The 26,506-nt window shown below is 40.3% G+C and overlaps 2 protein-coding genes across 2 annotated transcripts; one reads left to right on the top strand and one right to left on the bottom strand.

Moving 5' to 3' along the window:
• Positions 1-4,571: 4,571 nt before the first annotated feature.
• On the top strand, positions 4,572-7,581 carry tma16 (translation machinery associated 16 homolog). Its single transcript, XM_069666802.1, has 7 exons — positions 4,572-4,628; positions 4,753-4,856; positions 5,133-5,170; positions 5,282-5,366; positions 5,510-5,658; positions 5,764-5,806; positions 6,700-7,581. Exons 1-7 carry the CDS (start codon positions 4,626-4,628, stop codon positions 6,881-6,883), a joined length of 606 nt encoding a protein of 201 aa, XP_069522903.1. The 5' UTR covers positions 4,572-4,625; the 3' UTR covers positions 6,884-7,581.
• marchf1 (membrane-associated ring finger (C3HC4) 1) lies at positions 7,088-22,704 on the bottom strand. Its single transcript, XM_069666338.1, has 7 exons — positions 22,472-22,704; positions 14,023-14,073; positions 13,742-13,815; positions 11,749-12,555; positions 11,444-11,624; positions 11,146-11,317; positions 7,088-9,067 (listed from the first exon to the last, which is right to left on the bottom strand). The coding sequence occupies exons 1-7, from the start codon at positions 22,556-22,558 to the stop codon at positions 8,736-8,738; spliced, it is 1,704 nt and encodes a 567-aa protein (XP_069522439.1). The 5' UTR covers positions 22,559-22,704; the 3' UTR covers positions 7,088-8,735.
• Between the last annotated feature and the right edge of the window lie 3,802 nt (positions 22,705-26,506).

Here is a 26,506-nt window from a genome sequence, read left to right on the forward strand (position 1 = left end):
CATAACACTGCAATTCAACACCTCGTGTTACTTTAAAATCATGTCACTGAAATGCATGCAGCGAAGCTAAAAGGAAAACATGTGCGGCAGCTGTATTTGAAGTGAAACCAACAAGTGGAAGAAGTCAGCTCTTTCTTGTTTCTGAAACATCTGCAGCGGAGCAGAATAACTGTCAGGTCACACAGGAACTTAGACTTCCTTCTACATGACACGAAGTTGTTGGGAGAAAAAAATTTGAATCGTGTTGCAAAATTCAAGCAGAGTAGGCGGAGATTTTAAACATGTTGAGTAATTTGTTCCCGACACAATTTGTCATGTTGTTTTCTGCTCAAGTAAAGATAAAAGGTTTTTAAAAAGGGATCTAAATTACCATGTTTTGCTTTTTAAACTGTATTTATCTAACCTTTATTTAACCAGGACTATTCACGCTGAGTTACAGACACTCTTTTACAAGAGAGTCCAGGCCAAAAAACAGCAGCATAAAAAAGTTTCACATAAAAGAACAAAGAAACAGAGAATAAGCAGCGTTCAGCAACAAGACGTGTGCTTTTACTGCTCAAATAAACCTTAATCTTTTCACAATTTAAGCCCCTCATGCTGATCTGAGCTTTATTAAACTTAAAGGACTTTTTTTTTTATAAATGTTGGCGGGATTAAGGGTCTAAGACGGCATCGTTTGGACTAAACGCGGATGAACTGAGATAGAACCAAACTGGAAATGACAGAATTTTGAGTCCTTGATTTCTTTTCCTCGAGGTCTTAAAATCACAGTGTGATAAAAAGTCTTCACTTCCAGTCACAAAGTTGTACTCACAGGCACCAGATTAAGACACAAAAGAGAAAGCAGGGAGCCAACAGGAAACGCGAGAGTGCTGCTGAAAGAGTGAAGAGATTAATGCTCCGGTCTTACCTGTACCCGTCAGAGCGGTCAGCAGCAGCAGGAGCAGAAACAGAGGGGTCTTCAGCCGGGGGCCTCTCATGTTACAAGGCCGAGACGCAGACATAGTGCCATTGTGTGCCCGCTTCCTCCTCCTCTTCTGTCACAGCATCACACTTCCTGATCTGACTAAACATGTGAAATGGAAGCAAAAGAAAAAAAAAACACACCCTCAGACTCACTCAGATAACTCGCTCCTCGGATGTGATGCAATCGACCCGTGTGCTTGTCGCCACAAGTTTGACGGCTCCTCGGCTGCAGCACAATCACATTCCTGCCGGTTAGGTATGCGGCCCTACAGAGTGAGGGGGGAAGCTGAACAAACTTTAAAAGACGAGAAAAAAACAATTTGTAAGAGCTCAGAGAGTCCCAGCTGCCCGGGTATCTCCTGAGAGAAATGTCTGGCTGCTGCTTTGAAAAACTCAAAGGGTATAAATTTGCTTATTTGGTCTATTTGTTGATGCGAGCTCAGGCAGGAGCTTAAATGTCACCCTCTGTGGTAAAATCCTGATCATGAATTTTAGGGTCATGCTCTTATGATTATCTATGGCCAAAGGCTGTTGGCCTACTTTAAAAGGACACTACTATCTTTCATCTAACAGCACAGTCATGTTGGTGAAGCAGGTTTCAACTTGATGGCCAGACGCCATTGAAACACAAAAATTGCCACTTCCTCCGAATACTGCTGGTCTGTTCTCAGGAGGTTAGGAAATATTAGGGCATTTATAAGTAAGAAAAGTCAGGTTGAAAGGTAAAGTAACCCAGGATGTGTTCTCTGTGAACAAAAATCATTTGTGGCTTCTCAACTCAGAGGTGCTTTGAGCTGGAGGCTAACAGTCACAATGTTGCTAACGATGCTAGCATGGTGATGTTTGGCAGGTATCTTTATGACTAAGCTCCCCATATTTTTGTTGTTGTTTTAAGATGCTAACATTTTCTAATATGCACTAAACATAAAGTAGAGCGACATACCTGCAGGTCTGCTCTAATTTTTCAAATGGTGCCACTTTCTGTATGTATGGCACTCACTTTTAATGGATGCCACTCCTCTGAATACTGGTAGCCTTTTCCTCAGCAGGTTAGGCAATACTGTTTGATTTTTACATTTTAAAAAAAGTTCATGCTAAAGGGCTAAGTAACCCAGGACTCTTTGGCTCCGTATCACACAGGTGCTTTGAGCTTAATGTAACAGTCCCAATGCTAACAATGCTAAAAGATATGTTTAGCAGGTATCATGCTAACATTTGCTAATATTTGTTTCTTTAGAATTCTAACATTTGAAAATATTTGTTTCTTTAGCATGCTAAGATTTGTGTTTTACTTACCTATGTTTTACCCCCAATGTAAAGCACACTGAGCTTACCTGTAATGAAATGTGCTGTATGAATAAAATTGCCATTGCTATTGCTAATATGCAATAAACATTGAGCAAGGCTGTGGGCTCAAAGGATATTACCAATCACTCTGAGTGAGACACACTTGAACCATTTGAAACAAACTTTCAAGTGACGTTAAAACACAACTAATGCCACTTCCTCTGAATACCGCCGTCTGTTCTCAGAAGGTTAGGCAATATTTGATGGGCAATATGTTTTTGTGGCTTCTCGAGACAGAGGTGCTTTGAGTCACAATGTTGCTAATAATAATGAAAACTATGCTAACATGGTGATGTTTGGAGGGTGAGTGAAAGCGATAATTCAGATGTACTTTACTTGAGTTTTTTCTTGACCTGCTAATTCATAATTCCATCCCACTAGTTTTATTATTGTAGCTGTTATGGTATGACTGGGACGTACTTAAACATTTATTTCACAGTTATTATAAGTAATGTTACAGATTTAACTTTATATAAACCAAACAAACGATGTATTATAAAATAATAAAAACATAAATAAAGTATATATAGTGGTTCCCCAATAGTATTGCACATCTTTTACAATAACAGTGACTGGTTGGGGCTCTGTATGCATTTTAGATGTCGATAAGTTGTATACATTCACTGCTCAAAACTTTCACATGGATTAATTTAAATGACTGTATCAGTCCAAAGCAATGTCTGTATACAGTCTATGGTCCAAAGTGTCAAAACTAACCAATATTTAGAAATCAAAAGCAATAATCACAAACACTTACACACGTTTGAAAAGCAGGTTCTTTTGTCTTCTCTCATCAATTAATCCCCTCAGGACAATTCTTATTAATCCTGTGAGTCACTGACACTGGAGCAGCTTCAACAGTAACATGTTTCTTGCACAATGATGCATCAGTTTTAACAATGGAATCGTTTTGCATAGTAATCACTCACATGGCTTTTTCTTGAGCATTTTTGTCGAGGTAGTTTGGGCATCTGATTAGGTGCCTCCTGGGCACCACCCTTTCCAAGCATATTCAACTTGGAATGCCTCGGGATCCTCCAGGAGGAGCTGGAAAATGTTGCTGATTTTTTCCATTTTAACTTGAAATGTGTTTTTCTTTTTACATTTTGGTACCACTTTCAGCACTGGACATAATCAGATTCTTCCACCCATGAAGTTTCCTCTTACACAAAATACAATGTAGACACACATATATATACATGATTATTTCCCAAAATCACACTGACACCTAAAGGTCACTAGTATGTGGTGGTTGAACATCTAATCCCACAGTGGGTGTTAATCTGTTCTCATAACTTCATCTCCTCTAAGAAGGCTTCCATGAGATTATGGTACCTGACTGCAGGGATTTAGCCGCAAGACTCGAAATGAGTTTAAACACATTTGGACATTTTTGGATGATAATCTTAAAATTCATCCAAGGTTCAGGTCAGGGCTGAACAAGATTTGCCACAACAGTATGTATTTAAGAAACCTGCTTTGCACATGTCAAACTGCTGCCACAAAGCTGGAAACTCTCTTACAAGAGGACCGGACCAAGCTATGAACAAACAGCCCAAGGTCAAAAGTACACATTTTTTAAGCAAGTTGCAAATAGTCATAAAATGATGTAATTCAAGCAAACCAGGGCTTGCTCCTCTCGGCCTCATATCTGATCTGTTTAACAGATGAACCAAGCAAAGCCTGAGGAGGAGCCTGACTGGTCTCAACTGGTCCTACTGAAGCAGCTTGAACTTTTATGATCAGTGTCATCAGATGATAGTAGAGAGCGATGATAATCTTTTAATAATTTGTATCAGGCTTAATCATTTTCCTATTTTTTAAATTGTAATTGTCTTTTTCTCATTTAATATTTATTATTAATCTACTCTTGTTTGTAAGACGCTTTTTATTGGCTGTTTGAAAATGGAGTGATGAATAAAATAAGTTTCTGTATTTCCACTTCACATACTGTTCTTCAAATATCAATCCATCCAGTTTTTGTACATCCCTAATTTACAATTAACAAAGTTTGGTTATATCCTGTGAACCAAAACAACATGTAGCTGTACAAACATTGCTCTCATACATGTTCGTACATGTTTTTTTTTCATTTTTATCATTTAGTGTATCACTAAATCACTCCCAGCAAGAATTCATTACTTTAAGTCTTTTGTACTTACTCTTTAAATAAATCGCTTCATCTGGCGACGCATTGAAGACCGGAACCTTTGTATTTACTGCGGAACACGCCCGGACAGATATTAACGGCGGAGCAATGTACTTCCGGTCCAGTTGTCAACATTGCAGCAGCACGCGTGATTTCAGCCAATATGGTAAGTCTGGTTGTCACTCAGATTAAAATGGATTATTAGAGACGTTTTAATCATTAGATGAATTATTTAAACGCGGATAAAATCGCTCCTGTTTATTTTTCATCTTTGTTTTCGTATTTTTCAGCCGAAGTCTCAGAAAGGAAAAGCTGCGGAGAAGGTTGTTCACCCGTACAGCAGGAAAGCTGCTTACCTCGCCCGAGAAGAAATCAGACTGAAAAAGAAAGAAAGGTGTGTGAAAAATAAACACAACTTAACTTAAAAAAAAAAACATTTCACAGTTAGCCCAACAGAAACAAATCACACCAGATCATTTAATGTATTCACAGTAAGTGGTAGAAAGTAACTTAGTACGTAGGACTTGTGAGGAAATACAAGTTTGCTCACTAACGCTCATATGTTTTCTGAAAACAGTCTAAATCACAAATTGACACACTTAAATGTTTTAGAGATACACTGTTGAGGTCTCCGATTAATTTCATGTCATTGGTTTCCCTCTTGCTGCAGGCAGAAGAATGACAAAGCAACACGTCTTAGCAGCATCGGTGAGCTTGTTTATAGCTCGTGTTTAACACTTAACTCGTGCTGGCTGTGAGGATAAACTTACCCTTTCCATTAAACACCATCTTCTTCTTTGTCTGTCTTCCCAATCGCAGGTGAGAAGCTGTTGTGGTTTCAGGGAGAGTTGGATGCAGAAAAGACCTGTTACACCAGAAAAGATGCGTGTGACATCGTTGAAAGGTGAAAGAAAGGGGTTTCTCTTCATTTTGTTTTTGCCTCTCATTAATTTCGAGTGTAAAATGCATCAACGCATTTTCATGCCAAAATATAAATAATTTATTAAAATAGCATTTCCTTTTATGTGTACATATGTTTGTATGCAGGTACCTCCAAAGGTTTGAGCCCGAACTGGAGCAGATTGAGCTGATGAACGGGATCAAAGGTCGGCAGGGTCGTCTCCACGGTGCCAGAGAGGCTGTCATCAAACAGACCATCGAGCGAGAGAGAGCGCAGTATGATGGCGTAGGATTTGGTGAGTCCCCATTGTGTATATACATACAATAAACACTCTTGTACTACATACATGCACACTTTAGTTGTTAAAACAGTCCATGATCCTGTGTTTTGTCCTCTTCAGAGATCCCTGACATCATCAATGCAAAACATCTGAAAACATTCAGGTGAGTGGAGTTAAAATGCTGACATTGTTTGTTTGTGTGTTTGACTAGTGGCTCTAAATAAGTTATTCAGTTCATGCTTCGACAAAGACTAACGTCAGACTGCAGGCAAAAGAAGCCCAAAACAGGTTTTCATGGTAAAAAGTGACTGAGATCTGTTTTAATAACAGTATAAACAGCATAAATCACATGGAATATCAAAATTTCAATTAGAATTTGAGCCACTTTCGCATGTGGTCCTAAATCAGGTTCAGGTGTGATTTTTGCAATGCGACCTCAGTCTGAAAAGCCATATTAGAATATATGGGACTTTTATTTCTCTACATCAATAACTAGTCAGAATTCTGCACTGGCACTGACAGGTGTAGTTAAAGAAGGTCCCAATCTCGGATCCCATCGGCTATAGTCTGACGACGATGTAGCCTCGGGGGACAACAGTGAACATGCCGGGCGTGTAGCGATAAACGACTTCAAGTCAAGACTTCCTTTTCCACGTGCTGCATTGTTTACAAGAAAAGGACCCGTTTTTCTTAGACTTTAATTAACAGGTCTTACCTTTGCCGAAATTTGAACATCATGATGCAGATTTGTTAAAAGAAAAATGAAGCTTTGTCAGGTCTGAGATCTGAACGTTGAAGAGCTTTGATGACACCGCGTCAGGAAAAAGTTGAATTTTAGATCTAGTACGGATTGTTAACTCGCTGCAGTTATCTGTTTAAAGATATTAATAAGAAGCTAAATCATTTTAAGATGACTGCTGACTGATGACAGCCGGGATGTGATTACAGCGCATTACGTTAAGACTAAAAATTCTGACTGTAAAATTGTGATTTTAAGCATGTGGATTAACACGTTGGACGTCCTTGATCATCTTTGTTGAAACTTTATTTTGACAGAGAGTGGACTGGTGATCTGAAGAAACTTCCAAATATCAAACTGCGAAAGGTGTCAAAGAAAGGGTTGGACACAAAGACTGAAGAGGAAGAGAAACAGGAAATTGAAGATGATAACGAGGAGGATGAAGATGACTTGGATGATGAGCAGCTGGATGATGCAGTGCTGATGTCGGACTCGAACTGAGGCTGGCTCTGTAACAAAGCTCCACAGTGGAGCTGAACATGAGACGGGCCTTCAGCAGAGACATTTTCAAAGAAACGGCTTGTTTGTGGGACAAATGCTGCTACTCCAAGACGGTCCTGAAGGTGGTGCCAAACTGTTACAGGTGGAAAACTAAACTTTAATCCATCTTCCTGATGCTCAGTAACTTCACACCAGCCTGTGAGCGGGGATCTACATTCATAGTTTATTGCACAAACAAATATGCATCATATGTAACCTGAATCCATTTTATCCAATCAGAGATAGAAAAATGAATTTGACAAAGAAGTTGAGTGCTGTAATGTTTGGTGGATGTAAGACAGAACATTGGATTTCTGTGACGTGAATTTGACACTGGTACAAAAACCAAATTAAACGTGTAGAAAAGTGGACAAGTGTAAACAACAGTCGCCTCTTTGTAGACTGACCCGTCAGTCATTCACACAGTGTGTCAAGTCTAATTAACGGATGCCCACCATGAAAGATTTAGTTACACGAGTGTATAAATAACAGGACCTGATGACAGGACCATGAAGCTGCAAACTGTTGAAACAAAAAGTCAAGAACAACTGGGCTACTTGAGGTTTGCTATTTAGAGAAATATTCAAAATGTTCCTGTGACAATAAATAAATAAACATTTTTCCATTTCAGACAGAGCTAAAGATATTGTTTCAATAAATGTTTCTCTACGTATCGTATCTGACTCTTTGGTGTCTGAAGACCTGATTGTCCAGAAGGAGGGTTAAGGCCTCAGTATGCTTCAAAACAAAGTGCTTGTTGGATTGTCATCCAGCATCTGAAACCTGATTTCACGAACACAAACTCCAGGTAACAGTTTGCCACGTTTGCAGAGGTGTAAACATTTTCCTTCAAACTCTTGCTTCCCATTCCTTACACACCCTATTTCTATGACTCAGTTTTTAATGTGAGTGTAGCGGAAATTTTTTTATGAACACCTTCGTTTTTAGTGGTCAGACAACATGTAGAACGTTCTCCTTTTTAAAATCTTCCCTCAGCCTTTAATGCCTTGTGTAATATCCTGTACTACTGTCTAACAATATCTGACATCCTTAACTTTATCGAACGATCTTAAACTATATTCACAGTTTTTGCATCCTCATAAGAGCCCTAAACAATAACCACACAAACAGTTGTGAACATGTCCGTGCCTGCAGACACCTTATGTACTAAAACAGAACCACATTCAGCTTCAGTGTTAAGCATTATGGAGGTCCCTTTTCGCAGTGATTGGACTGCTGTGCCGAGATGTAACTTTTTTTCCCTCCAATTTTTGCACAACCTCCATCACGTACAACAAAGAGCAACACCTTCTTTGAGGAGAGACTTCTGAAAGTTTGTGCTTTTATCCACATTTTTAAAATTACTCCATCCTCACAGAGCGGCTATAAAGTTTCTTGAAGACAGGGCTGTAGGACGCTTCATCCCAGGTGTGTTTGAAACATACTGAGACCCTGAATAGCATCAGCAGGGTGTTCACACCTTTAACTTATTGGTAATTTATCACATAAATACAGTATTTATGAACTTCTCTTCCTGATGGCTTTTTTTCCTCTTCCTTTCCACTTGTTCACCTCCTCTTTTTCCTTCCTTCTTCCTTTGCAATTCTTCGCTTCACTGCAGTCTTTCAGTTTTCCTTGATCATTGAGGGACTATAAATCCGTCCATCATGCCTCAAGATCAGTAATCACAGGAGCTGAGATGAACAACACTAAAACGTTATGAGACTATATCTCGCCTTGCTCACACCAGCTGGTGCTGTAGGATGAGTAGGGTGTGATTCAGTATTCTATCTGAGCAGGAGGACAGAGTCAGTCAGACAGGGTTTTGTGCCGGTGCCACCGCGGCCTCCAACGACATGTCTGAGTCCATCTGTGGCTCTGGAACCGGAGCGGGTGCCGTACCGATGGGGACCTCCACAGTTTCGTGCCTGCCGTTGGTCATGGTGCTGGACTGGGCCTGAGAGCCGTGCAGGCCTTTCTCGGGGCAGTTCTGCACAGTGATGATGCGGTTGAAGGCCTTGAGGCGGCGCCACAGCTGCATGTAGACTTTACACTGGATGTACATGAAGATGAGGCCGCCTGTGAAGCCGATGGCCACCACGATCAGCTTGGTCCAGAAGGGCCACTCCAGCACGCCTGAGGAAGCACAAACACACACACACAGCAGCTGTAAGTCAACCTGCAGGATGTGTGACGGATGATGATGGGTGGTGTGTGAAGAGCTGTGCTTACCATGATGCCGTGTGTACTTCAGAAGAGAAATTCTCCATAATTCCTCTGCAATCAAGAGCGGGTGTAATTTCTCTCAATTATTATATATTATTGTTTAAAGTCTAACACATAAGTTTTGTTTTTTAACATTCTGCAGCTACTTTTTCTGCACTAAATTTAGGTCCTACAGTATGAGAATGACAATACAGGACCCACTATGATCACAGCACAGCACAACACAAACACCATCAACGAACAAAACAAAGCACTGAGGGGTCTCTTTCACTTTAACAATGATGTTAGAAGTGACATAGCTAAAGTGTTTATCAGGCTGTAACCAGCAGATCCATGATTTTTTACATCAACGACCAAAGTTTGGTCAAAGCACTCATCAATCATCTGAGACTATCCTCCGTTGCCCTTGGTAACAGTTAATGCCAGTTCAGTTTGTTTTAGATTTAAAACTTATCTTGTGTGTTTTTGAATCTCTAATTGGCGGCTCTGTTTTTTTTTTCTTTCTCAAAAGTATAGTTTCATCTTCTCATTATGAGACGGCACTGAAACCTTGTCCTTGTGATGATCTCCAACACCTGAAACTAGACAAGAACATTTCACAGCCGTTCTATGTATGCAAATACATTTGTTGTCTGGATTTCGTTTTCGAACAAAATACAGCAGCTTTCGCTCTGAAAGCATTTTTTCTTCTTAAATCTTTGATGTTGGAATTTCCAGCGTTTTATAAAAACCACTATCCTCAACTGCTCTGCCATGTGATGATAATGTGACTTTTTATACCATGGGTAAGTGTTCACTTTGTCTCTTGATCTTTGCCAAACAAATGCAAAACAGTGCAAGCTAAAAGAATTACGCCCAATAACTTCATGAGAGGACATTTATCAGAAAATCTGAAACAATGTTATCTTTTATGGATTGCAGGGTCCAAAATGATCATAAAGGTGGATATCCATGGTTGGAGCTGTGTGTTTGTTGCATTTCTTGGGTTTATTGATAATAATAATGATAAAGTTGGAAAGGAGTTTAGACGTCACTGTTGGTCTAATTGTGTTTTTCTCCATTTTTTAAAGTTACCATTTGAAGCTTTTAAGGGAACACAACATATTTGATAGCTCATTAGCTACTGTTAGACTTTAGCTAACGTTAGCATACAACTACTTTTTAGCTAACACAAACTTCTAATTGAGTTACACGATACCAAAGGAAAGGCGCTATTCCTAGCTAACACGTAATGTTAGGTAGCTAACAGTAATGTAAGTGGGTGCTAATGTTAGCTGTTGTTGTGACTCAGCTGTCAGGTGCTAATGAGTCATCAAATATGCCGACATTTGAGCTTCTGACCCTGAGTTTGATACCAGAGAAAAATGGCTGCCCTGTGAATATAGTGAAAACATGCTAAAATGTTTTTAGTTTGTACAACTAGTCAAGAATATTATGAAATATTAAGGTATCTTAGACCTCCTGTGTCATCATGCTACAACTAGACCTCTAATGTGCAGAAGGACACTAATCTCCTAGCTTTAAACACAGTACGTTTATAAGCTAGGAGATTCACACTGTACAGTACACACACATATACCTCTCACTACTTTTAAGACAGAAAACATCAATTCAGCATGTCACTAGTCACATTGACAATCACATCACCAGAGGCAGACAGGTGCAAGGATCACCAGATAAAAGGCTTGAAAGTTCCCTGTGGACTTTTTTGCCCACTAGGGGTGCTAGAGTGCAATGTTTTGATGGTCCTGTGATATAATCACAAGCCTGAGGGTTCCTGATTTCTTCAGAGGGTAGTTATACATATTAACAGTTGATGTTGTTGCACATTTTATGACTGTGTAACAAAAAATCTCACAGAAAAGGAAATGTGCAAGCTGATGTAAACAATGAACTTTAGAAAGATTGAAGATTTGCTTATGGAAGTAGTAAATGTATCAGTGTTGGGAATGAAGCCCAAAAATGATCTCAAATTCACTCAGTGTCTCTGGCATGTGAGAGAGGGAGCAGAGGGAGGTACTCACCATTCTTCCCGAGCCTGATCTCTTCTGCTGTTCTCTTGATCAGAATGTAGATCGACCACAACATACACAGTATTGCTATCAGGTGAAACAACACTGAACAGAAGATCTTCCTCCTCTCACTCTTGGACATGTGTAGCCTCTCCCACTGGAGGACAGAGAGGAGGGGAAGGCAGAGAGGGGATAAGAGGCATTGGTTGGATAAAGTAATGATGTTCATTACTGCAGCCTGACATTCTCGTCCACAGAGGGTGTTTTATGAGCGTGTGCCTACCTTGCGTAGTGGTTTGAGCTTTGTCTCCATGACGAAGTCAAACTTGCAGAGTTCACAGCAACGAGTGTCTGAGGATTTGATCCACTGGTTGAGACAGCTCTGATGGACGAAACTCAGGCTCCCCGTGCAGCGACAAGGCATTATCAGAGGGCACTCGTCATCCCCCTCACAGTGGCAGATCCTACACGCACGGAAAGTAAACACACAGAACACACATATCAGACTCTGTGCTTTGTTGTTGATGCATCCATCACCAAGAGATCTTCCCTCGTTGGACCATAAAGTTCTTGTTAACACCCACTCACCTGCAGACCTCCATCTCAGAGTCGTCAGAGCAGTATCGTGCTGTGCTGCCGTTCACAGCGCAGTGTTTCTGTGGAGTGGGCACTGACATGTCTCCACCACCTGACCCCTTCTCTTGGTATTTCTTGGTGATGAGCTCCTCGCCCTCCTCTGCAAACGAGGAGCTGCCTCCTTGGCTGTGTGGCTTGTAGCTCTTCTTCTCTCTGCTCTGTGAGCGATCTCTGGATGAAACGTCTGTCTTCAGCGTGGCCCTGCCGCTGTGCCGCTTCTTTAGGCCTCCGCTGTCGCCCACCAGAGGCTGGTTCTCCTTCCCTTCATCTGAGCCCACCGACTGCAGCTCCATGACATCTGTTTTGTCTTCCCCTCCTCTGCTCCTGTCCGCCCCTTCCCTCTCTCTGCTGCTCCCGCTGCGGCGGCGCACTCTTCTTGCTTTCTCTTTGCTCCAGCTGCGAGCCTCACGCCACGAATCCTCCCCGGAGGAGGAGTCTGACTGGGCGGGCCGGGCACAGCGGAGGCGAGGTGGGAGCTCTCTCCTGTTCTTGGAAGACCGCTCCCTCTTCTCCCCCCATTCACTGCGTTCTGAACTGGCGTCGCTGCGGTCAGTCTGCTCCTGTTTGGCAATAGTTTCCACGCAGTTGAGGGCGGAGCAGCTGCTCCTCTTACGGCGGTGACGCCGCTTCACCTGCTTCTTCTGGGCCTGAGCTGACGAGCCAAGAGTTGTGCTGGCCACTGTCATCACGGAGTTGTTTGTGTGCTTGTTTTGTTCTAGCGATTCAGAAGCATCCTCTACAAGGGTCGGATGGCCAGGACTGAACACACACACACACACAGTCACACACACAAACACACACAAAGACATAGAGATGGAGATGTGTAAAAACAAGGTGAAAGGAGATGGAAAGACAACAATGTGATGACATTAACTAAAACGTGACTAAAACCTGAAAGCACTAAAAGGGACAGTTCAGATTTGTTTTTAAGCTTTTAGTTTTGCTGTGTTTCTGAGATTTCTGCCTTCAACACAATGAAATAGAGGTGAACTGGATTTAATTTGTAGTGCTCACAATTTGTCAAAAATTACATTAAAAACAACGACAAAATCGGTGTCCTGGTTACTCTGGAAAATCCACAGACCTCTACGTCAACTCTATTCACAGGGTAGGTTCAAAGTTGTTCACATCGCGTAACATTGTGTCTAGAAGTATGTATCTATATATGGATCTCCATGCACCTACATTGTAAATTAATGAAGTTACAATTATCTCCAAACCTAATTAAAACTAAATCTGCATTGCAAGATAAAACTTATGTGAAAAAATATATTTTAATGTATTTTTGCTGCTAAAAACAATTTAAAAAATCAGAATATTTTTATTTATCTGTAGTTTAACTCTTTCTAGCTTCTTGTTGACAGAAGATTATTTTTGGCTGGACAGATACGTCTCTCATGAACCGTAGAGCAAAATAAATCCTCATTGACAAAAAAGTGAGCCATGATATCTGAACAATAAAGTGAAAAAAATGCACTTTCGTCAGACCACTATGCTGTGTAATCAGAATAGGTAATCGCATGGAATGATTTGAGCATGGTGACAAATGGAGGTCCAAGCACTCACATATGGTACGTGTGTCCGCACTATCAAACACAGTCCGTTTAGCCTTTAAACCGCAGAGACTGACCCCGACAGCGTGACCACCAGTAGCTACAATAAACCGAAGGAAATCGTTCCTGCAACCAGCCTCTTCCTCTCAATGTTTGAAGTTTCGGGGCGGAGTGGATTTCAGCATCAATCTTAATTTTGTTTAAGCCCTCAGGGTGCATCAGACCATACTAATTCAGTCTCCCACTCACTGGAGCTTTAAACTGTGAATGCTAAAATCACACAGAGAACTGTGGCTGCTCTGGCTTTAAGACGTGAACGCAGGTATTCGGGTGACATGTAGCCCACTTAGCTGGGTAATTCTGGGTAATGCTTAAAGAGGTAGCTCTCTCACCTGCATATGTCCTGAGATGACGGGGTGATTGATGTTCTGGAGGCTGTAGTTAATCCTGTTGTCGAGTTGCTGGCCTGAAACAACAAATACACTCAAATTAGCTTCCATGCTGCTATGCAAGGATAACAATCAGCCACTGTCATCATTAATCAACTATTACCAGTTCATGAAAACATCACAGCATATTGTTCTGTTTTGATTTATCAGATTCTGCTTGCTTAAACGATGCTACCACACACTCTGAACTTTGACCTTTAAGCTCATTGATGTTAAGCAGTTACCTTGGAAATGTTGCTGGATCGACTCCCTGAGCGCCCAGGGCCCTTCCTCCCCTGCAGCGAAGGAGAGATAGAAAATTATTAGGGATCACAGAGCAGTATTTGAAGGTTAAATGGCACCCGAGTGACCCGAGGTGTTTAAACCAGCTTTTTTTCTTGCACACGACACTACATATAACATAATAAAGTGCTGCTGGAGCAATTTATAACTTCTTTTATCGTGAAACTATCTGCAGATTAGGTTTTTTCTTTAAATTAATTCATATTTTTATCTATAAAATGTCTCTAAAAATAGGGAAAAAATGCCATGCTAATGTCTTCAAATGTTCTGCTTTAAAAAAAACAACTTAATTAAAATACTGCAAATCTTCACCTTTGAGAAGCTGCTCAGAAATTGGACATGCTAAATGCTTCAGCTCAGCGATAACAACAAAAACATTGAAATAAAACATCATTCTTGTGCTCTGAAGCATTCAGTGGCGGCTGGCTCCGTTTGCTTTTTGATTGTGTAGCATGATGACATGTTCCAGCCATCCGTATTGGGAGTCTGTGTCACTCTTGCTGTCGACAGTATCTTTGTCTTAGCCTATCACCGCAGTCTCTTGTGTGTAGCAGGGAGCAGTTAGTTCATCCCAGCTTCACTGTGGAGACAAAAACGGAGACACTGCTGCTTTGCTTCACCCTGTGTTTGGCTTTGCTGTCGCCTGCTTGGCTTTGCTACGGCCTGGCTTATGCTGCTGCCTGCTTGGCTTGCTTCTGTTTGGCCTAAACTGCGCTATATAACTGACTGGAGTGGGAATGTATAACCTGTTTACTGTGGGTACTGTCTTTAATCCGCTCTTTTAATACAGTCATTTGATTCATGTGTGGATAAGTGGACTGTAGGGTTAAACTCCTTTTTCTTGTTTTGGTTTTTGATTATTTGACACCTCACGTGGTCGAATTTAGTTAATTTATTCCGTATTTCTGATTTGTTTATTTCTTTCTATCAACATGGTTTTTCTTGGGTTCATTTCTCTTTTGGTATTCTTTTTGTTTAATATCTGTGCTTAATTAATTTGACACTTGATTTGAGTACAGTAGTTTGTCTTCTTCCTTTCATTACTGTTGTGTTTGGTACTGTTTAATTTTGTTGTATTGCTTATTGTTTATGGCAGCATTTTGTTTTGCTTGTTACCTTAATTTGTAAATTGGTGGCTGCCAACTTTAAGTTTCGCATATTCTGCGTTTCATTGTGCTTTGGTTCTGTTCTTTTGAGTGTAGCCCTTTTAATAGTATTTCCCTTTGTCCCTTTTTCAGGTGCTGAGAGCGAAAGTTGGCGGTCGTGGTGTCCCCGGTGGTGATTTCCCCTTCCTGTGTGCTGTGCAACCCCTGGTTTTCTGAGTTTTCATCACTGTGTGTGTGTGTGTGTGGCTGTCACGTGCGATTGGGGTGATTTTCCTGGGATCCCTCTCACTCTCATTTTCCACCACCGGTAAGCCTCAGCACTGAAATAGTCCCCGTGTGAATTGTAACATTGTTCGTTTTTAAAATTCTATTTTTTGTAATAAACATTGACCTTTTTTTATAAACTGAACCTCGTCTCCTGCTCCATCAGTATAACGAACCTGATGGCCTTATTACTAGTAATTAATTCCTTGGGTGAAACTCCCAAGTTGGCGTTGTTTGGCATTAGTTTAGATTTTTCTGATAAGGTAAAGCAAAATAACTTAAACAAAATAAGTATTCCTTCAAAAAAAGGGTATTTCGCGTTCCTCACGCCACAAACGGTTAAAATCCTGTTTCTGGGAATCCTGCGAGGACACGTGTCCTTGTGATTTCATTATGACCTGAACTAAAGCCAGACAATCCTATTACCTAGTCGTCCCGCTAAGTGAACAAGATGCTGCTCTGCAATGTGTCTCTATTTAAAGCCAACTAATAGCACTGTTTCTAGAAGTTCCCGGTTCACTGATAGTCTGACCTCAACTGTTGGACCTTCAACTTAGACATCAGGAATCTGACACCTCATTCACTGCATTTAGCGTCTTGATACACATGTTTCAGTCACTTGGAGAAGGTGAGCACTGCGGAGGAGTCGCACAAATTAACCACAATGAACAGAAAATATCTTTGCGGGTTTCTGACTGACGTGTTTTCAAGACGCCAACACACTCTCAAACTAGGTCAGTTTACAAGTGGGGGATTTGAAGGATCACAATATATGCTTTTTTTTTTTAAGTATAAAAATGTTGATAAATAATAAATTAATTTTCAAGGAAATTCAAATGAGAAGTTATTTAATTGAAAACATTACCTGACAGAAATGTCTGTCTTTGTGCAAAATCTGACAAATCAGAGAAGTTTGTCAGAATGATTAAAAATCGTTTAAAAATACTTATTTGTCATAGAAGAATCTCTATTAGCTACAGTGGCCTAACACAGCTAGAGATTGTGAAAGGATTGTTAGTTTGGTATAAAAAAAATCTCTGGTGTTGGTAATGTATTACTATATATTCAATCAGTGTTCAGGAGTGCTCCTGTGTTTACATGAATTAATTACCTGTTTTAAAATGTATGATAAAAAATGCAGTCTGAGCTTACAGCTTCTGCATGAGTCATTCATTGAGAGAATAAGAAGTGTACAGCATGTCCACTCAGTTATTCTGGCAATAAAACATTTAAACCTCTCTTCAGGTGTCCAAACAGAGCGTGATGACTTAACACTGAATTTGTTTTGGCCTGCAAAGGCTACAGATTCTCCAGACAGACGTTCTGGAGAAATTATCAAAAAGAAATCAGAAGACCAAACAGTTTCCTTGCCCTTCTCAAATCATATTTCCGACATCACTGCTTAAAGTTTCACCTTTCAGTGTGGGATAAAATACATCGTGTCCCAGACGGTGAAAAAGCCTCCAGCCTCAGATGTGAACACCTGCTGGTTTCTGAATGACTCGTGGGATAACTCTTCTTCACATAAAGGAGGAAATAAATGTAAAGGTCCCTTCCTTTCTCACCTTTAAAAAGAGGTCACTAAATCTAAACCACAACAAAACAGAGAATAGTTGCTACTTGCTGTTCCATTACACTGATGCCAGCCATGCCTCAGTCCTTTATTTATCACAGATGTGCATGTATGAATTCATACATACAGACATGTAACACATGGTTCCTCATCCTATACAGACTCCCTTGCTATTTATAAAACCACTATTGATATATATATTTTTAAGAAATACAGGGTGTACAGGTGCAGGTGTACTACATCTGTCATTGTTGCACGTCATTTAATACACTTCCAGATTAGGGGCATGTCAATATTGTAGCTACTACACTTTGAGGTGTGTGCGTATATTCTTATTTTCTTTTCTTCCTTTTGTTCGCCGGGTGATGCACATCACCTGTGCTTTTTCCGAGGATTTTCTTTAGTGGAAAAAAAGCTGATTCACTATTGTCTTAATTATTTTCATTAAACTAGAAATCTTTGATTTGATTGTTTTTAAGGCTGTTCATTCACGTGTTGTCTCCTAAGTTATATCCACTTTGAAGAGGGTACAGCTATTATACTGTAAGTCTAACATGTCAACAAATAGCTCTGTTCTCAGGTCCAAAAGGCCGAGGACTTCCCTAAAACATTTTACTCCAGAAAAAGGACTGCGCTATTGAGTGAATGTTTACACCAGCATTACAGTCTACGTGGGACTGATTAAAAATAAACGGCACTGTTTCTGTTTAACTCAGTGACGCAACACTAAAGGTGACAGTGTGGCTGGCCTTTCCTCTATGGCTCAGAGGAATACAATATAAAAGGCTTTAATACAGATAATAATTACAGGATAAATGAATGGTTTTGATTTTAATTTGATTTATTCACTACAAGAAATATTTATTAAATTACTCTACAGCTCTGATGGCCTTAACGCTTAAACATACGTGTATAAAAACTACAGGTATAACACCCATAGGTTTAGCAGTAAGGAAGTAGTAAAGTGTTTAGACCTTACAGGATATTTACATTTCAAAGTTTCTAATATCTGATGTGGGAGGATTCTTCTATTTATACTTGACGTTTAAAAAGCCAAACAGAGCTTGGATGTACCGGCCCACACATAGAAACAGTTGTGGGCACACTCAGTGAAATAAAGGAGCGAGTCAATGACAAGTAGAAGACTGCATCATCTAAGCTGATCAAGGGATTTGCTGATGGCCAGGTTTAAATCAGTAGTCCTTCGTGGAGTCAAAGCTAACACTCTGCAACCTCCCTGGGTGTCGACACATGTATGGGAGCCTTAAGCACATGTTTGCAATGTTTGGTTATTTGCCCGAGACGACAGATTAACTGATAATAAATCACATATCACGACTATAAGCCTCCATAATGTGGTTGACAGTAACATGCCTTTATTTATTAGGCCAACGGATGTGTATGTATGCTCTTCTGGTGTACAGACGTGTTCAGAAGATTGTTCATCAGTCAGAGGTTTGTGTCATTAAATGTTCATATGGTTCCTTCATGTGCGCATGTCAAGCTCAAGATAAGCTGCCAAAAACCACTGAATTCAGCCAGTGAAACCTGACAAACAAACAATAAGCATAAATGTCTATAATTAAGAGAATAATGGGAACTTGGCAGCTCTTTTCATTTATAAAAGCCCCAAACTGTCTTGAATTGTGAGGCGTCCACAGCACATGAGCACACAGCACAACCAGTGAACACTCCACTGCATGCATAGCTGTAGGCTGTATTGGCGTTGTGAGACATTAAAGATATTTTTATAAATATGATTCTTTGATATTTTACAAGAGTTACAAGAGAAGATTGCGATCAATTTCCTCTTTGTGTTCAGCTGACATTTCTAGCAGGTGTTACTGAGCAGTGAGTACAGAGTTGGTAAGCGAGAGGAGAGGCCTGGTTCCTTTAGCTTGTAAGCTAGTAAAAAATACTCATAAGTATCCCCTTGTTTTTAATAAGATCTGTAAGAAGTGTTTCAACTGGTCAACATCTAATTTGACTTTTTTTTTTTTGAAGGCACCTAAGCTAGCCATTTCCCCTTGCTCATCATCATCCCAATATCAACATGTGCAATAAACACATTGCAAAAGACTGCATGAAGTCTGTTGGCTATGAAAAACCATTCTAGGTTTGTGCGACAACTGAGGACGGAAAGAAGAGCCTGGAAAATTTGGACAAATAACTTCTGGTGAAAAAGAACAGCACTTCTGCTAACTGTCTGTCTGACTAAAATGCTCACCTCAGTATTCCCCTGTTTATTGAACGTCCTTGCATCTTGCAGTCCTACATACTTCCAGTCTTTTTGTCATGCTAAGCTACTAAGCTAAATACAAAAACATAGACCTATATGAGTCTTCTTTAACCCCTTGAGGAGAAAGCTGACAGCAGTGACTTAAACAATCCAGAGTATTCCCTTAAGGCACATTTGAAATGATGAACTGTTTATTGTTGCTCTTCAGTCGGGCAGCCTTCTCCAGTCGACAAAGTTATTTCAAACAGCATGAGGTATGCTGGTTTGTAGCATCTGCATCGTATGTATACTACCTTTAAAAGGCAAAAGTTTTATTGTCACTAACGTTAGAACCCATTCTAAATATCAGGCTTTTTAGTCTTCAAATATCGAACACTAGCACTGCTGTACACTACTTCCAACTTCCGCCCCTCATAGATTCCACATATATACATGTTTCCTCCTCACTACTACAGAAAAGAACCTGTAATGTTACATCCAGAGTATCCTGAATTACAAGCCTGACAGGTTTAAGTCACAACAAAAGCACCACCACAATTCAAAAAGATCAAGAGATCAAAGTAATACACACCTCTCCTTCCTGCACAAGCCTCATATGAGCCTCAGTGAATCTAAAGTTCAGTAATAATAAAGTGCTGCATCAGACACCTACCTGAGCACCTGCTCCTCTGCCGACACTCTCACTCTAAAGCACAGCCCAGACTGAACAGTCCATGTGTGGGCATGTTTCTGAGGGGGGGATTATGTCATGTAGCGTGGACCGAAGGCTATATTTTGTTTCTGTCCTCTGGCCCAGGATAAAAAAACACGTACCTACCGCCACATTGAGAAACAACGAGGCTACAGCTTCACTGTTTATACTTAGTCACTGCCTGTTTGACAGAATCTCAACTTTTAAAAGACTTTAACAGTTTAACAGTTTCATGTCTGAGGAATTTCTTCAGTTCAGTTCAATGTGTTTTAGTAAATAAGCAAAAGAAGAATAATGTCCAAAGTCATGAATGAGTTAGAGTTTATTACTGAAAGACTCATTTAAATATATGTCATGAAGGCTGTGTGGTTGTGTTGTCTTCCCGGCAACAAGTCATCTGATATAAAAGTGGGTTAAAGGTTAAAATACAGTTATTTTCCCGCTTCATTTTTAACATGTCTTTAACCTTTTTTTTTAACACATGTAGCACTTTAAATTAATTATTATTTTGATCCGGATTTTATATTTTAATGAATTAAAAATTATTTTTAAAGTACAATCAGAAGCCATGTATGTATTATCTCTCTAGCTATGCATTATTGTGTCCTTTGTGATAACAGATCATCAGTACAGACTCATAGGCTGTAGTGTAACCAAAACCAGCCCTGATGCACAAGACATTTGCATATTAAACACTCAGTGTGTGGGCATCCGCTTGGCCAAATGGTCTGAATGGCTTTACTTCATGGCATGCAGCCACCAAATCTGTGGTTTCATTCTGGAGTCTCTTGTGTTTATAATATTCACATATTTTCTGTTTTGGTTTTTTTTAACTTTTAATGCCCTAATAAATGTACAGGTAAAAAAATAAACATATAGACTTTGGTCTAAGCTTTGGATTTGATCCATGTAAGAGGGAGCTGCTGAGGGCCTAAAGATGCTGGATTGTTTTTATGTTAATGCTGAGCGGCTGTAGCTGTACGCAGGTGGACCCAAGGACAACCTTTATATACCTCCTGGGGTTGATTCGTCCTTACTCGGCACTATGGCTCTAACAATGCATCCGTATGGATCGATATAACCAAGTCAATGATCAGTGATTCAATACCATATATACACAGTGAAAACATCGATCCACATCACCATGTTTAAGTTACGCTGACTGATATTTTAGTCGACCGATACATATAACTGAAGCATGCCAGATATTTCGTTAAAAACTATAAGTGATATTTGCTTTTAGTGAGCTGATATAAATGCAACTGCTTGTATTAAATGGGTCATTAAAGTTATCTCATAATGTCGCAGCTCCCTTAATTGAATCCAATTAACATCAAAAGGTATTTGTAATTCCAGCATACAATCAATATAATCTTATCGTGGTGAAACTTGCGATTCATGCCTCCACCGTGCACCTTTATGTTTATAAATAAAAAACTAAAATGGTTTGTGCTCTTGTGACGTAACTTCCATTGAATTAGGATTAGGTGAGGTGAAAAGGTTGCTCCACCTGAAAGGTTGTAAAGAGGGATTTGAGGATCTGGAAACATCCATCTGTCATCACCACTTCAAGATTTATGGCTTAACTTAAGATGGATTTTTTCGAAACTAAAAACCCATCTATGCGTGTTTGTTTTTTAAGTTTTATATTTTGTGTGGTTTGAGAAGCATCTTTTTCTTATTCAGTGAGCTGACAGCAGACAGGAAATAAATGAATGAAAATATTTGTGACTATGATATACATGACACCTTTTTTATTTTTGCCAAATTTGAGGAAGTAAAACAACTTAATTCTACAACGGCTAACTGACTGATCGAAAAGACAGCAGAGACTAAACTTCTGTTTCTGTTTTAACGAGTAGATTTGCAGTGAAGCAACTAATAGCAAATACACACCCAATACAGAACAGCAAAATATAATCGTCTGTATCTGTAATGTAGACCAAATATACACAAACTAACTCGACCATTTGCATAAGTTAGTTCCTGCTAATCAAACTTTATGTATGGCCATGTTGACCCAGGTTGTTTTCATGCTACTAATCCCTAACTCTACCGCGAATACTCCCTGCTGTCTGAGAAAAACACGTTAAAGCTTTACGCGTGTGACGTAACATGAGGTGATGAGAGGTGCGGACTTGTGTTGTTTTCAGGCTCTATAGAAGATGCAGCTTCGAACCCCAAGTGAGGGAACACATGTGATAAAAGGCTGCTGAGTGCATCCATACTGTAAGTGTGAGTGAGTTAAAAAGACTGTCAGCTGATTCTGGAGGCTGACACGCAAACTCGCACGCACTCACACCACCACCTCTACAGTCATCAGGATCAAAGCTCAAGGACTGATGACCTCTGCTTTCTTATAACTCAAGGAGCATCTCTGGAGTCTTAAATCTCTGTAACCTGGCCAACTTCACACTAGTTTGGAGCATTCACCTTAAATTAGACAAAAAAAAATACATGTACAGATTTTTACTGTCACCTCAAACCTGAGAAGAAAGTAAAGGAGTCAGAAACTCACCTCGGTCTTGTCTTTGGAGCGAGAAGAGCTCTTGCCGTTGCTGGCCGTCTCCTTGGCCGGAACCACAGTTATCTGTTGTATCGGCATGTTGCTTTTTCCCAGGCAACTCTCTGGTGCTACTCCCACAGCATTCCCAACACGACGTGCCTTCCCGTGCTCCGATCAGAGTCCCTGCGTGTAATCCGCTGTCCCATCCACGAGCTGCTGTTAACAAAAGGGGACGGCGCTCCCGGATCACCTCTCCTTTATCAGTCCAATCCGGATCATCGAGAGGAGCGAGGATGGAGCGGGTTCAGGTCACCGTGGCAACACGGAGACAGCTCGGGAGAATGGTGGGGTGTGAGGTCGCCATGACGACTGGGAAACTACTCAACAGTGCGCACTATCTCCTCCCCCTCCTCCTCCTCCTCCTCCTCCTCTTCCTCGTCCTCCACTGCCCTCCTGCTGCGAGAGAGAGACGGAGGAAGAGTTGAGATGGTGGAGCTGAGCAGTAAACAAGGAGGCAGGGAATATGTGTGTCGTAATGTGTGGGTGTGTGTGCGTGTGTGTGCGTGCGTGTGTGTATTTCTCTAAGGGGCGGAGCCATTATTTTGTCGTGCTTGCTGGTTAATAAGCATACGGTCCACAAGGATTAGGGCTTAGACTAACCTCAATCTCCTCCTCTGACCAGTGCTGCTGCTAATAAGCTTACACAACTTGTGCACATGGACAGTGGAAACACGCACACACACACACACACACACACACACACACACACACACACACACGCGCGCACGGCCTAATTGTTCAGGGACTCCCTGCTGAGAGAAAATGACTTGATAGATGTTAAGCCACCTCATTTCTTCTGTCATGTTAAAGGGTTTAAGGTTCTTTTGAGGTCTGGATGAACAAGAAGAATACATGAAACATACATAGGTCTTCACAGAATGTGTGTGTAGGTGTGTGTGTGTGTGTGTGCATGTTTGGGTGCGGAGGGTGTAATCCAATTTCATGTGGTCTCAGGCAGTGAGGTGTGCATGCCATTGAATGTGTGAGGCAGTGAGAATTGTGGTTGATATAACTATAAAAAAATGTGTGACTCAAAGTGATGAAGAGACTAAATAAAAGGTCTTGAGAAACACGGACAGGGACTGTCAACTTGTTCCAAATAACAAAACAAGTTTATTGTAAGACCTACATGTTTTGGCTCAAGGCCTTCATCAGGTCATCATTATACATTCCATTTGTTATACCGACCCTGATGAAGATATAATAATGTGATATGCTGACAATAAAGTTGTTCTCTTTGCTATTGGTGCTGTGGGAGTTTTAACCTACTTAGACTTCTTCCCTTCTCCATGCACCTTAGCAGTAGTAGGTGAAGAAGAAGGTGAAATTGCCTTCACTTCTAATGTAATTAATAGGACTGTGTTTATAGATTAGATGCTGAAGTCTATATATTAGTGCTCCTTGTTTGGCTATATTGCACCACCTTAAACCCTAGACCATTTGGGTACTAAAGCTTTTTGTGGTGTCAAAATCAAAGGCAGGTTTATACAGCAATAAATATTGAAAGTATAGCTGTACCATAAACGTATGAGTCAGATATGAATGGCTACTAAAACGTATGTGATCATTAAGTCAGGGAAAAGAAGCGTGTGATTGCTCCCTCTCTGACCTGCAGCAGCTCGTACGTCACAGAGTTCACACAGGCTGCATGTCAGGTGATGCTCTGCTGCAGAGCTTCTGCTGCCAGCACAGTCTCTTTACGTTGGAGTTTGCCTTTGATAACGGGCATCAATAAAAGTTTAATCTTGTTTTAATATAAATTTATATAAAGTTTAGACAGAAATCTCATCATACAGGAAAAACTATTTTTTTAATCATGTCTGACGTATTCTAAAGGTATGGACATTAAAAGTGTAGTGAAATATAATGTAGCTGGTCACAGCTCATTTTTACCATCTATTATTGCTGATAACAGTGCAAGGCTCCAGAAAGACAAATAAGCAAGCGTCCTATTCTCTAGATTTGTGTCCCTGCAGCAGCACGAAAATGAAAAGCAAAAGGTTTGGCGACCTGCACGCACAGCTCAGGTGTGCAGTGCGTCCCAGGCCTAATCATCCAGAATAACTGAACTGTGAGGGCCTTTAAAACGAGCCTGGCTCCAGACCAATAAATCCAGGCCCACATCTCAGATTTTCAGAGATTCAAATAAGAATGGGGCTGTGAGCGCTGGCAGGAGTTTTCTTGGTTGGAAAACAGGGGGCTCCTCTTTCTGTGCCAGAGCCACATTTATGTATAAAACTAGAGAAATATTCTATATAATTTTTTAAACTATTTTTAAGCTGCTCCCTTGCTAGTTCTATCTAAAATAAAGACTTTTAATAGTGGATATTTTTATATATGACTCTTATAAATAACATGGTTGTGCCAGTATTTTGTAAAAATGTTTTACCAGGTTGTATTTGGTGAGTACTCACACAGAAAACATTTAACAGCTTGTTAGCAGCTGCAGGTCTATTTGCAGAAAGAACTGCTGAGAGAAGAAGTGGTCAATGTGTCCCAGATACATATAACCACTGACATCCTTTTCACACATATACTTGCATGCACCCACACCGACACCGACACCGACACACACACACACACACACACACACACAAACATATTGTTGCAATACTTTCTAACTGCATTGGAAACAGGGGAGTCACAAAATGCTTTGTGGTCTCTAGAATTAAAAAAAAACTTAAATTAACACTTGTGGCTTTAAATCTTTCAAAGTGCATCTTGGGAGACTTTGCGTGTTTGTGAGTGGGGGGATGCACTGATGCTGAGTACGGGGGGTTTTAGGAGATGAAGTGGATTTGTTCCATTGCAACAAGAAAAAAAAAAAGTCCACTTGAGCTCCAGAGTTTTTGTTTTGTTACCATGTTAACATGTCATACTCTCCTACCATCTGCAAAAAAAGTGTTAAATTATTACATTCATTCATTTAACATGGTGCATTTCTTGTGTTAAACACAAACACACACACAGGCTCAGGGCCCATTAATAATTAGCGTTAATATGATCTCACTTGAACTTGAGAGGGGATGTGTTAGTTAGCTCTTCACAGGTCTTGCAAGTACGTGACAAAAAAGACACAAAAGACAGAGAGAGAGACAAAGAGAGACGGAGAGAGACAGAGAGAGAGAGAGAGAGAGAGAGAGAGAGAAGGGGTATGTATGAGAGTCATGAAGCTGCTGGTCAACATGCTCCACTAACACACTCTGTGATGGCAGTGGGGGTTGTCACCTTTGTTGTAAATTAGGAGATTTATCAGATGAGATGTTCACAGCTGTAGATGGCTTCTTCACTGGCCGAGCTGGAGGTGTGGACGATCATGTTCTCTCTCATGGTGTTTGCCCTCTTCACACTCACTGGGATGCTCAACGAGGAATGTGCACGCTCAAATGGTATGACTGCAAACACACACGCACAAAAACACGCAAATGTCTGACATTTTCAATTAGGGTTAGTAACTTTACAGACAATTTGTAATTCACTTCATATAGAAAATATATATATATTTTTTTCTGGCTTTTTGCCTATATTATATAGGACAGATGAAGTGAGACAGGGAATGTAGGGCGTACATGATGCTAGATTTAACACTTTTTGTTATAATGTTAATAGATTTTGTATTACATGTATTACATTTTATTTTAATACAAGTTTATAACTTGTGCAATAGAAGTTCTTCCTACGTAATAACTGTCAATACTGCTGTCATTTTAACTGCCACCTTTGTAGATAACTATTTTTTTTCTATCAGGCACTGTCTCTTTTGCAATAACTCGTACACTTTATATTTTCACTTATATTTGAGTTGTTTTTTGCATTTCTCTAATTTGTAATGTATATTTTGGAGCTATCTGGCACTATAATTTCCTTCAGGATTAATAAAGTTCTATCTTATCTTATCTTATATAACAGAACACAGAAATCGAATGACTGTACTCGCAGTTTCTGTTGTTTTTTTTAGCTAAATCTAGCCCTCTAATCCAACAGTGC

This window comes from Semicossyphus pulcher, unplaced genomic scaffold, assembly GCF_022749685.1.
Source record: "Semicossyphus pulcher isolate SPU_LCO1_2020_fin unplaced genomic scaffold, fSemPul1.0.p SCAF_17, whole genome shotgun sequence".
Lineage (NCBI taxonomy): Eukaryota > Metazoa > Chordata > Actinopteri > Labriformes > Labridae > Semicossyphus > Semicossyphus pulcher.